General features: G+C 60.1%; 1 protein-coding gene across 1 annotated transcript; it reads left to right on the top strand.

Annotated features, from left to right (window-relative positions):
• The first annotated feature begins 5274 nt into the window (after positions 1–5274).
• On the top strand, positions 5275–7016 carry spcs2 (signal peptidase complex subunit 2). Its single transcript, XM_056441172.1, has 5 exons — positions 5275–5362; positions 5500–5583; positions 5665–5825; positions 6477–6611; positions 6908–7016. The coding sequence occupies exons 1-5, from the start codon at positions 5279–5281 to the stop codon at positions 7014–7016; spliced, it is 573 nt and encodes a 190-aa protein (XP_056297147.1). The 5' UTR covers positions 5275–5278.
• Positions 7017–16097: the final 9081 nt, after the last annotated feature.

The raw sequence follows: 16097 nt of genomic DNA, 5'->3' as shown, positions 1-16097 counted from the left end.
GGGGAGGCCCGGGCGGAGGGATGTGCTATGGGGGACACTGGGTGAGAGGGGGGGAGACCCCGGGGGAGGGGTGTGCTATGAGGGACACTGGGTGAGAGGGGGGGAGGCCCCGGGGAGGGATGTGCTATGGGGACACTGGGTGAGAGGAGGCCCGGGGAGGATGGGCTATGGGGACACTGGGTGAGAGGGGAGGATGTGCTATGGGGACACTGGGTGAGAGGGGAGGCCCGGGGAGGGATGTGCTATGGGGACACTGGGTGAGAGGGAGGCCCCGGGGAGGGATGGGCTATGGGGACACTGGGTGAGAGGGGAGGCCCGGGAGGGATGTGCTATGGGGACACTGGGTGAGAGGGGAGGCCCGGGGAGGGATGTGCTATGGGGACACTGGGTGAGAGGGGAGGCCGGGGAGGGATGGGCTATGGGGACACTGGGTGAGAGGGAGGCCCGGGGAGGGATGGGCTATGGGGACACTGGGTGAGAGGGGAGGCCCGGGGAGGATGTGCTATGGGGACACTGGGTGAGAGGGGAGGCCCGGGGAGGATGGGCTATGGGGACACTGGGTGAGAGGGGAGGCCCGGGGAGGGATGTGCTATGGGGACACTGGGTGAGAGGGGGGAGGCCCCGGGGGAGGGATGTGCTATGGGGGACACTGGGTGAGAGGGGGGAGGCAGTGGCGGCTGGTGAAATTTTTTTTTGGGGGGGCGCAGTTGGGCGGCGCGGTTTAAATAGCACTCAACAATGAGAAGAAAAGAGGTTTTGAGTAGAATATTGTAAAAAACAAAGCTTTATTTCAAGAACACACCGTGCTCAACACTGTCCAACAACAATTATCAACACACTGTAACTTTGGGCATGAGAGGTTCAGAGCAGAATTCTTTAAGAAACATTGGGTTGGGTTTTAGAGGTTTGCAAAATAAAAGAGTTTCACCCTCACATGAAAGAGGTTCAGAGCAGATGTTACAGATGTGGAACGGGCATGGAAGAAGTCGGCTCAGATGGTGGATTTTCCCAGCACTTATTTATTCTGCAAAAGACAACAGAACACACACATTTGCCTTCTGATCTGTCTCTGCACTTCCACTTCCCTCAGCAAAATAAAACCATTGTCCATGGAAGACAGGACCACATTAAATCTAAATAATAACAATTCTCATCAAAAACCATGACATGTAACATACAAGGGAAAACAGAGACCCTAATGGACAAAATAAATAACTACATGAGCTAGAGTCATTTCAGCAGAAACAGAGAAAATTCTAACTTTGAACAAAAGGAAACACATACCTGCAGAAGACAACAGAACACACACATTTGCCTTCTGATCTGTCTCTGCACTTCCACTTCCTAGACACGCAAAACACAATTTACACAAGGAAAATATACGTCGGGCGACGGATGTAGCTAAACAAGCGGTGCCAAAGTGGCTCAATGAGACCGCCACCAAACGTATATGTTGACGGTCTAAATGACACGACAGCTGGACGCCGTGATCGTATTTGCGACCATTACTGTATGTAACATAAGCGGTTAATTTTATAAAGAATATAGCCAAAATAGTGCAACATCGTTTTCACTCAACTCACCCTCAGCAATATAAAACCATTGTGAGCAGGGTTGCCAGGTCTGTGTGACAAAACCAGCCCAATGGCCAATCAAAACCAGCCCAAAACCAGCCCAATATCAGAACTCAAAATATGCCCGTGTCAAACCATATACACTGCTTTTAAAGTCCAACAGCATTGCTATCATTGCCAAATATATTGTAATATCTACAAAGTAACAACATATGTTTAGTTTGCCAGCATTAAAAGCAGTTTTCCCTAAACAGTTATTTCCCCTATGTCCTAAAATGGCCTTGTGTAATTAGATACAGTATATTATCATAAATAAAATGTGTGTACGTGCTGATCTGGAGTCAGTTTGGTAGGATTTGGGTATGAATAAATTATTTCATTTAAAATATGGATTTTTATTTAAAGATATTCATGTAATTTGCATGCAAAATAGGTCTACCCGAACCAAGGACAACAAATTCAACCCGCAACACTTCAAAAGTGGCCCGATTCCGCAGGAAAACCGCGGACCTGGCAACACTCTCTCTATGGGCTGAGGGAACATACGGGTCTCTGATCTGCCGAATAATCCAATCGCGTGCGCATTTGCGCCCAAGATTCGGTTTCATCCGCCAATGTGAAGCCGGTCTTTGCCAAACGACTGAAATGTTGTATCGATGCCGCACACCGTTAGACCAGCGCCCGAAAAGGGAGGGCTTCTCTCTGTGATAATGGCGATATATTATATTTTTCACATTAACTTAAGTGGTTGTTGACAGGGGCTTACGGTCTCCCACACATTTAGCGTCAACACGGTATATTTACTATTTAAATGATTTGGCATATAATGTTTTTTGACAGATTTTTTTCTTTTTTTCTTCTTCTTTTTTTTTCATCTCCAAATTTTAAGAGGGGGCGCCTAGCGCTATGGACGAACCGCCACTGGGAGGGCCCGGGGAGGATGTGCTATGGGGACACTGGGTGAGAGGAGGCCCGGGGAGGGATGTGCTATGGGGACACTGGGTGAGAGGGGAGGCCCGGGAGGGATGTGCTATGGGGACACTGGGTGAGAGGGGAGGCCCGGGGAGGGATGGGCTATGGGGACACTGGGTGAGAGGAGGCCCGGGGAGGGATGTGCTATGGGGACACTGGGTGAGAGGGAGGCCCGGGGAGGGATGTGCTATGGGGACACTGGGTGAGAGGGAGGCCCGGGGAGGATGTGCTATGGGGGACACTGGGTGAGAGGGAGGCCCGGGGAGGGATGTGCTATGGGGACACTGGGTGAGAGGGAGGCCCGGGGAGGATGGGCTATGTGGGACACTGGGTGAGAGGAGGCCCGGGGAGGGATGGGCTATGGGGACACTGGGTGAGAGGGAGGCCCGGGAGGGATGTGCTATGGGGACACTGGGTGAGAGGGAGGCCAGGCGAGGATGTGCTATGGGGACACTGGGTGAGAGGGGAGGCCCCGGGAGGGATGGGCTATGGGGACACTGGGTGAGAGGGAGGCCCGGGGAGGGATGTGCTATGGGGACACTGGGTGAGAGGGAGGCCGGGGAGGGATGTGCTATGGGGACACTGGGTGAGAGGGAGGCCCGGGGAGGGATGTGCTATGGGGACACTGGGTGAGAGGGGAGGCCCGGGGAGGGATGGGCTATGGGGACACTGGGTGAGAGGAGGCCCCGGGGGAGGGATGTGCTATGGGGGACACTGGGTGAGAGGGGGGAGGCCCCGGGGGAGGGATGGGCTATGGGGGACACTGGGTGACAGGGATGACAGGGGCGTGGGGCTCCTCTGTTTCTGCTTTCTGACATGAACCCTGCGTTGTCACAGATTTGGCTGTCCGGTGATCAACGTGGTCATGTGGTCAGAAATGAGACGCGCTCCGTCCAGCGTGGGATGAATGCCGTCTCTCCTCATCAGGTTTTCCCCAGAAAGTCTTCCAGTTGTCTACGTAGCCCACATTATTCGCTGGGCACCTCGACAGCCAGCGGTTGAAAGACGACATTCGGCTAAACAATTCGTCTGTCTGCACATTTGGGAGAGGGCCAGAGAAAACGACGTGTCCACAACGTCTTGGCATAAGCACACACGGATTCCACATTAATTTGAGTGAGTTCCGAGCGGCGGGCTCGGGCGTCATTACCACCGGCGTGTATTACAATCTGACTGTATCTCCGCTTGTCCTTAGCCAGCAGCTTCAAACAAGACTCCACGTCGCCCGCTCTGGCCCCCGGGAGGCACACGACTCTGGTCCGCGGCTTCGCTATTTTCACGTTCCCGACTGTAGAGCTCCCGATAACCAGGGTGTGTTCCTCAGCGTGTCGCTGAGCAGGGAAAACCGGTTGGAAACGTGAAGTGGTTGGTGCACAGCGGGCTTCTGTGTAGACTTACGACTCCTGCGAACAGTTACCCAACCATCCGGCTGCACGGTTACCGCCGGGGAACAGCTATCAGCTGACTGTAGCTCCGCGCCGGCTACGGGAGAGGGCGGGCTAACTAGCATAGCTGTCTGAGCTTCGATAGCGCGGAGCCGTGCATCTAACCCACTTAGACCTGCCTCCAACCTAGCAAATAAACTACACTTGTTGCATGTATCGTTATCATTAAGGGAGGCAGGGGGAGAACTAGACATGAGACACACTGAGCAAGAGGAGCGGGAGGGGGAGAAGAAGAAGCCATGCTCGCTGCTGAGCAACCGGAGCTTACCGGAAGAGTGAGATTATCCAAAGGGACGCGCAAATCGACCAGTTAAACTCAATAAATAATCCGTTTCAGAGCTGATGAGAATATTCATAAACATCTGTAAATAAGATGCAATAAAGAAACCTTAATCTACACAATGTTTATAAGTTAATACAGTTTAAAGGATATAGTGATGAATCATGTGAATCCAGCAATACAACTAAGAACGGTTATAAATATAGATACATATATTCATATCATGACTTATGAAAATGTTTAAAAGTAAGAGCTTCAACATATTTCTGTTTTGTAAAATATGGTCACTTTAGTGTTTTACGTCATTACCTTCGCATTGAAAATGCCGGAAGGTTATGTTTTGATCGCCGTGTATTAATTTATTTATTTGTATGCGTGTTATTCGCAAAACTCAAAAAGTATTGAACCGAATCGCATGCAATTTGGTGGGATGATTGTTTATTATCCGGGGACCAGTTGATGAGATTTTGGGATCGATCGGGTCAAAGGTCAAGGTCAAAGGTCATGAACAGGTCAAAATCTTTCGCAGAACTCAAAAAGTATTGAACCGAATGAAATTGAAATTTGGTGGGATGATTGTTTATTATCCGGGGACCAGTTAATTAGATTTTGGGATCGATCGGGTCAAAGGTCAAGGTCAAAGGTCATGAACAGGTCAAATCTTCTTGAATCACATGGAATTTGGTGGGATGATTGGTTATTATCCGGGGACCATTTGATTAGATTTTGGGATCAATCGGGTCAAAGGTCAAGGTCAAGGTCATGGAAAGGTCAACATCTTTTTTATTACCATAGCACGATACATTTTTGTCCAATTGGCATGCAACTAATGCCAAAATTTTCATAATTCAATGCCCAATCTTGTGATATGCGAAGGTATGCGCTCTACCGAGTGCCCGTTCTAGTTTTATTTGTGTTTATTTATGATTTGTGTGCGAGCAAACAAAGAGCGCACGCGATGACGTCAGGTATCACGTGTCCTTCAGACGCTGGCGAGAGCCAATCAAATGCGTCAAAGTCACAGACCCGCTTTCGGAGCGGAAGACAAGATGGCGGCTGCGAGGAACGGAAAGAGCGGACTGCTGGAGAAGGTGAGGCGCCAGCGCGTGAGCGTCCCGAAGGGGAGACCCCAGACCCGGCGTGGTGTCTGTCTCCACCCGGAGAGCGCTGCAGTTAGCCCGCGAGGCTAACGCGAGTGAGTGCGTGCGCGTGTGTGTGTGTGTTCCAGTGGAGGATCGATGAGAAGCCGGTGAAGATCGATAAATGGGACGGAGCCGCCGTGAAGAACTCTCTGGATGACGCTGCAAAGAAGGTGAGCTTTTATTCTGAAAGGTCGTCTCCTATCAATATCTGATCAATAACCAGTGGATCAATAACCAGTGGCGTCCTCCAGGTGCTGCTGGAGAAGTTCGGCTACGTGGAGAGCTTCGGGCTGGTGGACGGCCGCCTGGTGGTCTGCACCGTGTCCTGCCTGTTCGCCATGCTGGCGCTGGTCTGGGACTTCCTGCACCCCTTCCCCGAGTCCCGGCCGGTGCTGGCCTGCTGCGTCGTCTCATATCCTTCTGGCCTCTGGACGGGGCCCTGATGTGGTCCCGGGTCCTGTAGGGGTCCTGTAGGGGTCCTGTAGGGGTCCTGATGTGGTCTCGGGTCCTGTAGGGGTCCTGATGTGGTCCCGGGTCCTGTAGGGGTCCTGTAGGGGTCCTGATGTGGTCTCGGGTCCTGTAGGGGCCCTGATGTGGTCTCGGGCCCTGTAGGGGTCCTGATGTGGTCCCGGGTCCTGTAGGGGCCCTGATGTGGTCTCGGGTCCTGTAGGGGCCCTGATGTGGTCCCGGGTCCTGTAGGGGTCCTGATGTGGTCCCGGGTCCTGTAGGGGCCCTGATGTGGTCTCTGGTCCTGTAGGGGCCCTGATGTGGTCCCGGGTCCTGTAGGGGCCCTGATGTGGTCTCGGGCCCTGTAGGGGTCCTGATGTGGTCCCGGGTCCTGGTCGTGGTTCCTTAACCCCCACACGTACTTCATCATGATGGGGGTCCTGTAGGGGCCCTGATGTGGTCCCGGGTCCTGTAGGGGCCCTGATGTGGTCTCGGGCCTGTAGGGGATCGATGTGGGGGTCGGGGTCCTGGTGGTGGTTAACCCCCCCCACGCATTTTCATCTTGATGGGGGTCCTGATGTGGTCCCGGGTCCTGGTGGTTCCTTAACCCCCACACGTACTTCATCATGATGGGGGTCCTGACCCTCTACACCTCCTACAAGGAGAAGAACATCTTCCTGGTGTCCCTGCAGAAGGATCCTTCTGGTCTGGACCCGGACCACATGTGGCAGCTCTCCTCCTCCCTCAAACGGTCTGACTACCCAGCATGCACTCTGACGATGTACTCTGTGTCTTTATACTTTGTGTTTATGCATCCCAGCTAACTGACGTGTACTCTGTGTACTAACGTGTCCTCTGTGTACTAACGTGTACTGTGTGTACTAACGTGTCCTCTGTGTACTAACGTGTCCTCTGTGTACTAACGTGTACTCTGTGTACTAACGTGTCCTCTGTGTACTAACGTGTACTCTGTGTACTAACGTGTCCTCTGTGTACTAACGTGTACTCTGTGTACTAACGTGTACTCTGTGTACTCTGTGTACTCAGGTTCGATGACCAGTACTCCCTCAGAGTCTCCTTCTCTGAAGGTGGCTGGAGGAACTTCCGTGAGGCGGAGTTCACAAAGTCTGTGTCGACGTGTCCTCTGTGTACCTAACGGTCCACTAGAAGGGTACTAACGAGCCTGTCCTCGTGTCCAGCTACTAAGGTACTCACGGTCCTCTCACGGTCCACCTAACGGTCCACCACGGTCCACCTCACGGTCCACCACGGTACCTCGGTCCACCTCACGGTCCACCACCACTCCCTGGTCCACCTGGTCCAGGTGGCCACGGTCCACCTCACGGTCCACCGGTCCACACGGTCCACCACGGTCCATGGTCCACCTCACGGTCCACCACGGTCCACCTCACGGTCCACCACCTGGTCCTCCACACGGTCCACCTCATGGTCCACCTCACGGTCCACCTCACGGTCCACCTCACGGTCCACCACACGGTCCACCTCACGGTCCACCTCACGGTCCACCTCATGGTCCACCTCATGGTCCACCTCACGGTCCACCACACGGTCCACCACACGGTCCACCTCACGGTCCACCTCACGGTCCTCCACCTGGTCCACCTCACGGTCCACCTCACGGTCCACCTCACGGTCCACCTCACGGTCCACCACCTGGTCCTCCACCTGGTCCACCTCACGGTCCACCTCACGGTCCACCTCATGGTCCTCCACCTGGTCCACCTCACGGTCCACCTCACGGTCCACCTCACGGTCCACCTCACGGTCCACCTCACGGTCCACCTCATGGTCCTCCACCTGGTCCACCTCACGGTCCTCCACCTGGTCCACCTCACGGTCCACCTCACGGTCCACCTCATGGTCCTCCACCTGGTCCACCTCACGGTCCACCTCACGGTCCACCTCACGGTCCACCTCATGGTCCTCCACCTGGTCCACCTCACGGTCCACCTCACGGTCCACCTCATGGTCCTCCACCTGGTCCACCTCATGGTCCTCCACCTGGTCCACCACACGGTCCACCTCACGGTCCACCTCACGGTCCACCTCATGGTCCTCCACCTGGTCCACCTCATGGTCCACCTCACGGTCCACCACCTGGTCCACCTCACGGTCCACCTCACGGTCCACCTCACGGTCCACCACCTGGTCCACCTCACGGTCCACCTCACGGTCCACCTCACGGTCCACCACACGGTCCACCACACGGTCCACCTCACGGTCCACCTCACGGTCCACCTCACGGTCCACCACACGGTCCACCTCACGGTCCACCACACGGTCCACCACACGGTCCACCTCACGGTCCACCTCACGGTCCACCTCACGGTCCACCTCACGGTCCACCACCTGGTCCACCTCACGGTCCACCTCACGGTCCACCACCTGGTCCACCTCACGGTCCACCACACGGTCCACCTCACGGTCCACCACACGGTCCACCTCACGGTCCACCTCACGGTCCACCTCACGGTCCACCTCACGGTCCACCACACGGTCCACCACCTGGTCCACCTCACGGTCCACCACCTGGTCCACCACCTGGTCCACCACCTGGTCCACCTCATGGTCCACCTCACGGTCCACCACACGGTCCACCACCTGGTCCACCTCATGGTCCACCACACGGTCCACCACCTGGTCCACCTCACGGTCCACCACACGGTCCACCACACGGTCCACCACCTGGTCCACCTCACGGTCCACCTCACGGTCCACCACACGGTCCACCACACGGTCCACCACCTGGTCCACCACCTGGTCCACCTCACGGTCCACCTCACGGTCCACCACCTGGTCCACCACCTGGTCCACCTCACGGTCCACCACACGGTCCACCACCTGGTCCACCTCACGGTCCACCTCACGGTCCACCACACGGTCCACCTCACGGTCCACCACCTGGTCCACCTCACGGTCCACCTCACGGTCCACCACACGGTCCACCACCTGGTCCACCTCACGGTCCACCACACGGTCCACCTCACGGTCCACCACCTGGTCCACCTCACGGTCCACCACACGGTCCACCACGGTCCACCACCTGGTCCACCTCACGGTCCACCTCACGGTCCACCTCACGGTCCACCACACGGTCCACCTCACGGTCCACCACCTGGTCCACCTCACGGTCCACCACCTGGTCCACCTCACGGTCCACCACACGGTCCACCTCACGGTCCACCTCACGGTCCACCTCACGGTCCACCTCACGGTCCACCTCACGGTCCACCACCTGGTCCACCTCACGGTCCACCACCTGGTCCACCACGGTCCACCACACGGTCCACCTCACGGTCCACCACCTGGTCCACCTCACGGTCCACCTCACGGTCCACCACCTGGTCCACCTCACGGTCCACCTCACGGTCCACCACACGGTCCACCACCTGGTCCACCTCACGGTCCACCACACGGTCCACCTCACGGTCCACCACCTGGTCCACCTCACGGTCCACCTCACGGTCCACCACACGGTCCACCACCTGGTCCACCTCACGGTCCACCTCACGGTCCACCTCACGGTCCACCTCACGGTCCACCACCTGGTCCACCTCACGGTCCACCTCACGGTCCACCTCACGGTCCACCACCTGGTCCACCTCACGGTCCACCTCACGGTCCACCACCTGGTCCACCTCACGGTCCACCTCACGGTCCACCTCACGGTCCACCTCACGGTCCACCACCTGGTCCACCACCTGGTCCACCTCACGGTCCACCTCACGGTCCACCTCACGGTCCACCACCTGGTCCACCTCACGGTCCACCTCACGGTCCACCACCTGGTCCACCTCACGGTCCACCTCACGGTCCACCTCACGGTCCACCTCACGGTCCACCTCACGGTCCACCACCTGGTCCACCTCACGGTCCACCACACGGTCCACCACACGGTCCACCACCTGGTCCACCTCACGGTCCACCTCACGGTCCACCTCACGGTCCACCTCACGGTCCACCACACGGTCCACCACCTGGTCCACCTCACGGTCCACCACCTGGTCCACCTCATGGTCCACCTCACGGTCCACCACACGGTCCACCACCTGGTCCACCTCACGGTCCACCTCACGGTCCACCTCACGGTCCACCACACGGTCCACCTCACGGTCCACCACACGGTCCACCACCTGGTCCACCTCACGGTCCACCACACGGTCCACCTCACGGTCCACCACACGGTCCACCTCACGGTCCACCACCTGGTCCACCTCACGGTCCACCTCACGGTCCACCTCACGGTCCACCACCTGGTCCACCTCACGGTCCACCACCTGGTCCACCTCACGGTCCACCTCACGGTCCACCACCTGGTCCACCTCACGGTCCACCTCACGGTCCACCACCTGGTCCACCACCTGGTCCACCTCACGGTCCACCTCACGGTCCACCTCACGGTCCACCACCTGGTCCACCTCACGGTCCACCACCTGGTCCACCACCTGGTCCACCTCACGGTCCACCACACGGTCCACCTCACGGTCCACCACACGGTCCACCACCTGGTCCACCTCACGGTCCACCTCACGGTCCACCTCACGGTCCACCTCACGGTCCACCTCACGGTCCACCACCTGGTCCACCTCACGGTCCACCACACGGTCCACCACCTGGTCCACCACGGTCCACCACACGGTCCACCACCTGGTCCACCTCACGGTCCACCTCACGGTCCACCTCACGGTCCACCACCTGGTCCACCTCACGGTCCACCACCTGGTCCACCACCTGGTCCACCTCACGGTCCACCACACGGTCCACCTCACGGTCCACCACACGGTCCACCACCTGGTCCACCTCACGGTCCACCACACGGTCCACCACCTGGTCCACCTCACGGTCCACCTCACGGTCCACCTCACGGTCCACCTCACGGTCCACCACCTGGTCCACCTCACGGTCCACCACCTGGTCCACCTCACGGTCCACCACACGGTCCACCACCTGGTCCACCTCACGGTCCACCACACGGTCCACCACCTGGTCCACCTCACGGTCCACCTCACGGTCCACCACACGGTCCACCTCACGGTCCACCACCTGGTCCACCTCACGGTCCACCACCTGGTCCACCTCACGGTCCACCACACGGTCCACCACCTGGTCCACCTCACGGTCCACCACACGGTCCACCTCACGGTCCACCTCACGGTCCACCTCACGGTCCACCTCACGGTCCACCACCTGGTCCACCTCACGGTCCACCACCTGGTCCACCTCATGGTCCACCTCACGGTCCACCACACGGTCCACCACCTGGTCCACCTCACGGTCCACCTCACGGTCCACCTCACGGTCCACCACACGGTCCACCTCACGGTCCACCACACGGTCCACCACCTGGTCCACCTCACGGTCCACCTCACGGTCCACCACACGGTCCACCTCACGGTCCACCACACGGTCCACCTCACGGTCCACCACCTGGTCCACCTCACGGTCCACCTCACGGTCCACCTCACGGTCCACCACCTGGTCCACCTCACGGTCCACCACCTGGTCCACCACACGGTCCACCTCACGGTCCACCACACGGTCCACCACCTGGTCCACCTCACGGTCCACCTCACGGTCCACCTCACGGTCCACCACCTGGTCCACCTCACGGTCCACCACCTGGTCCACCACCTGGTCCACCTCACGGTCCACCACACGGTCCACCTCACGGTCCACCACACGGTCCACCTCACGGTCCACCTCACGGTCCACCTCACGGTCCACCTCACGGTCCACCTCACGGTCCACCACCTGGTCCACCTCACGGTCCACCACACGGTCCACCTCACGGTCCACCACACGGTCCACCACCTGGTCCACCTCACGGTCCACCACACGGTCCACCACCTGGTCCACCTCACGGTCCACCTCACGGTCCACCTCACGGTCCACCTCATGGTCCACCACCTGGTCCACCTCACGGTCCACCACCTGGTCCACCTCACGGTCCACCACACGGTCCACCACCTGGTCCACCTCACGGTCCACCACACGGTCCACCACCTGGTCCACCTCACGGTCCACCTCACGGTCCACCACCTGGTCCACCTCACGGTCCACCACCTGGTCCACCTCACGGTCCACCACCTGGTCCACCTCACGGTCCACCACACGGTCCACCACCTGGTCCACCTCACGGTCCACCACACGGTCCACCTCACGGTCCACCTCACGGTCCACCTCACGGTCCACCTCACGGTCCACCACCTGGTCCACCTCACGGTCCACCACCTGGTCCACCTCACGGTCCACCACACGGTCCACCACCTGGTCCACCTCACGGTCCACCACCTGGTCCACCTCACGGTCCACCTCACGGTCCACCTCACGGTCCACCACCTGGTCCACCTCACGGTCCACCTCACGGTCCACCTCACGGTCCACCACCTGGTCCACCTCACGGTCCACCTCACGGTCCACCTCACGGTCCACCTCACGGTCCACCACCTGGTCCACCTCACGGTCCACCACCTGGTCCACCTCACGGTCCACCTCACGGTCCACCACACGGTCCACCACCTGGTCCACCTCACGGTCCACCTCACGGTCCACCACCTGGTCCACCTCACGGTCCACCTCACGGTCCACCTCACGGTCCACCTCACGGTCCACCTCACGGTCCACCACCTGGTCCACCACACGGTCCACCACCTGGTCCACCACACGGTCCACCTCACGGTCCACCACACGGTCCACCACCTGGTCCACCACACGGTCCACCTCACGGTCCACCTCACGGTCCACCACCTGGTCCACCTCACGGTCCACCACCTGGTCCACCTCATGGTCCACCACCTGGTCCACCTCATGGTCCACCTCACGGTCCACCACCTGGTCCACCTCACGGTCCACCTCACGGTCCACCTCACGGTCCACCTCACGGTCCACCTCACGGTCCACCTCACGGTCCACCACCTGGTCCACCACACGGTCCACCACCTGGTCCACCACACGGTCCACCTCACGGTCCACCACACGGTCCACCACCTGGTCCACCACACGGTCCACCTCACGGTCCACCACACGGTCCACCTCATGGTCCACCTCACGGTCCACCTCACGGTCCACCTCACGGTCCACCACCTGGTCCACCTCACGGTCCACCTCACGGTCCACCACCTGGTCCACCTCATGGTCCACCTCACGGTCCACCTCACGGTCCACCTCACGGTCCACCACCTGGTCCACCTCACGGTCCACCTCACGGTCCACCACACGGTCCACCTCATGGTCCACCACCTGGTCCACCTCACGGTCCACCTCACGGTCCACCACACGGTCCACCACACGGTCCACCTCACGGTCCACCTCACGGTCCACCTCACGGTCCACCTCACGGTCCACCACCTGGTCCACCTCACGGTCCACCTCACGGTCCACCTCACGGTCCACCTCACGGTCCACCACACGGTCCACCTCACGGTCCACCTCACGGTCCACCACACGGTCCACCACCTGGTCCACCTCACGGTCCACCACACGGTCCACCACCTGGTCCACCTCACGGTCCACCACCTGGTCCACCTCACGGTCCACCTCACGGTCCACCACCTGGTCCACCTCACGGTCCACCACCTGGTCCACCTCACGGTCCACCACACGGTCCACCACCTGGTCCACCTCACGGTCCACCTCACGGTCCACCTCACGGTCCACCACACGGTCCACCTCACGGTCCACCACACGGTCCACCACCTGGTCCACCTCACGGTCCACCACACGGTCCACCTCACGGTCCACCACACGGTCCACCTCACGGTCCACCACCTGGTCCACCTCACGGTCCACCTCACGGTCCACCTCACGGTCCACCACCTGGTCCACCTCACGGTCCACCACCTGGTCCACCACACGGTCCACCTCACGGTCCACCACACGGTCCACCACCTGGTCCACCTCACGGTCCACCTCACGGTCCACCTCACGGTCCACCACACGGTCCACCTCACGGTCCACCACCTGGTCCACCTCACGGTCCACCACACGGTCCACCTCACGGTCCACCACACGGTCCACCACCTGGTCCACCTCACGGTCCACCTCACGGTCCACCTCACGGTCCACCTCACGGTCCACCTCACGGTCCACCACCTGGTCCACCTCACGGTCCACCACACGGTCCACCTCACGGTCCACCACACGGTCCACCACCTGGTCCACCTCACGGTCCACCACACGGTCCACCACCTGGTCCACCTCACGGTCCACCTCACGGTCCACCTCACGGTCCACCTCACGGTCCACCACCTGGTCCACCTCACGGTCCACCACCTGGTCCACCTCACGGTCCACCACACGGTCCACCACCTGGTCCACCTCACGGTCCACCACACGGTCCACCACCTGGTCCACCTCACGGTCCACCTCACGGTCCACCACACGGTCCACCTCACGGTCCACCACCTGGTCCACCTCACGGTCCACCACCTGGTCCACCTCACGGTCCACCACACGGTCCACCACCTGGTCCACCTCACGGTCCACCACACGGTCCACCTCACGGTCCACCTCACGGTCCACCTCACGGTCCACCTCACGGTCCACCACCTGGTCCACCTCACGGTCCACCACCTGGTCCACCTCACGGTCCACCACACGGTCCACCACCTGGTCCACCTCACGGTCCACCACCTGGTCCACCTCACGGTCCACCTCACGGTCCACCTCACGGTCCACCTCACGGTCCACCTCACGGTCCACCACCTGGTCCACCTCATGGTCCACCTCACGGTCCACCTCACGGTCCACCACCTGGTCCACCTCACGGTCCACCTCACGGTCCACCTCACGGTCCACCTCACGGTCCACCACCTGGTCCACCTCACGGTCCACCACCTGGTCCACCTCACGGTCCACCTCACGGTCCACCACACGGTCCACCACCTGGTCCACCTCACGGTCCACCTCACGGTCCACCACCTGGTCCACCTCACGGTCCACCTCACGGTCCACCTCACGGTCCACCTCACGGTCCACCTCACGGTCCACCTCACGGTCCACCACCTGGTCCACCACACGGTCCACCACCTGGTCCACCACACGGTCCACCTCACGGTCCACCACACGGTCCACCACCTGGTCCACCACACGGTCCACCTCACGGTCCACCTCACGGTCCACCACCTGGTCCACCTCATGGTCCACCACCTGGTCCACCTCATGGTCCACCACCTGGTCCACCTCATGGTCCACCTCACGGTCCACCACCTGGTCCACCTCACGGTCCACCTCACGGTCCACCTCACGGTCCACCTCACGGTCCACCTCACGGTCCACCTCACGGTCCACCACCTGGTCCACCACAGGGACCACCACCTGGTCCACCACGGTCCACCTCACGGTCCACCACACGGTCCACCACCTGGTCCACCACACGGTCCACCTCACGGTCCACCTCACGGTCCACCTCACGGTCCACCTCACGGTCCACCTCACGGTCCACCTCACGGTCCACCTCACGGTCCACCACCTGGTCCACCTCACGGTCCACCTCACGGTCCACCACCTGGTCCACCTCACGGTCCACCTCACGGTCCACCTCACGGTCCACCTCACGGTCCACCACCTGGTCCACCTCACGGTCCACCTCACGGTCCACCACACGGTCCACCTCATGGTCCACCACCTGGTCCACCTCACGGTCCACCTCACGGTCCACCACCTGGTCCACCTCACGGTCCACCTCACGGTCCACCTCACGGTCCACCTCACGGTCCACCTCACGGTCCACCTCACGGTCCAACTCACGGTCCACCTCACGGTCCACCTCACGGTCCACCTCACGGTCCACCTCACGGTCCACCTCACGGTCCACCACACGGTCCACCTCACGGTCCACCTCACGGTCCACCACACGGTCCACCACCTGGTCCACCTCACGGTCCACCACACGGTCCACCACCTGGTCCACCTCACGGTCCACCTCACGGTCCACCTCACGGTCCACCACACGGTCCACCTCACGGTCCACCTCACGGTCCACCACACGGTCCACCACCTGGTCCACCTCACGGTCCACCTCACGGTCCACCACCTGGTCCACCTCATGGTCCACCTCACGGTCCACCACACGGTCCACCACCTGACCGTGAGTCACGTGACATTCAGATAATCGATCAGCTTCTGATCACTTATTGATGTTTCTGTCTTCCAGCTCGTTTTAGACTCCGCCTCCATAACTCCTCTTAAATCACAACAAACCCTTTGGACCAATCAC

Source organism: Pseudoliparis swirei, chromosome 20 (assembly GCF_029220125.1).
Source record: "Pseudoliparis swirei isolate HS2019 ecotype Mariana Trench chromosome 20, NWPU_hadal_v1, whole genome shotgun sequence".
Classification (NCBI taxonomy): Eukaryota; Metazoa; Chordata; class Actinopteri; order Perciformes; family Liparidae; genus Pseudoliparis; species Pseudoliparis swirei.
The sequence above is the reverse complement of the archived record's forward strand: the minus strand, read 5'-3'. Positions and strand labels throughout refer to the sequence as shown.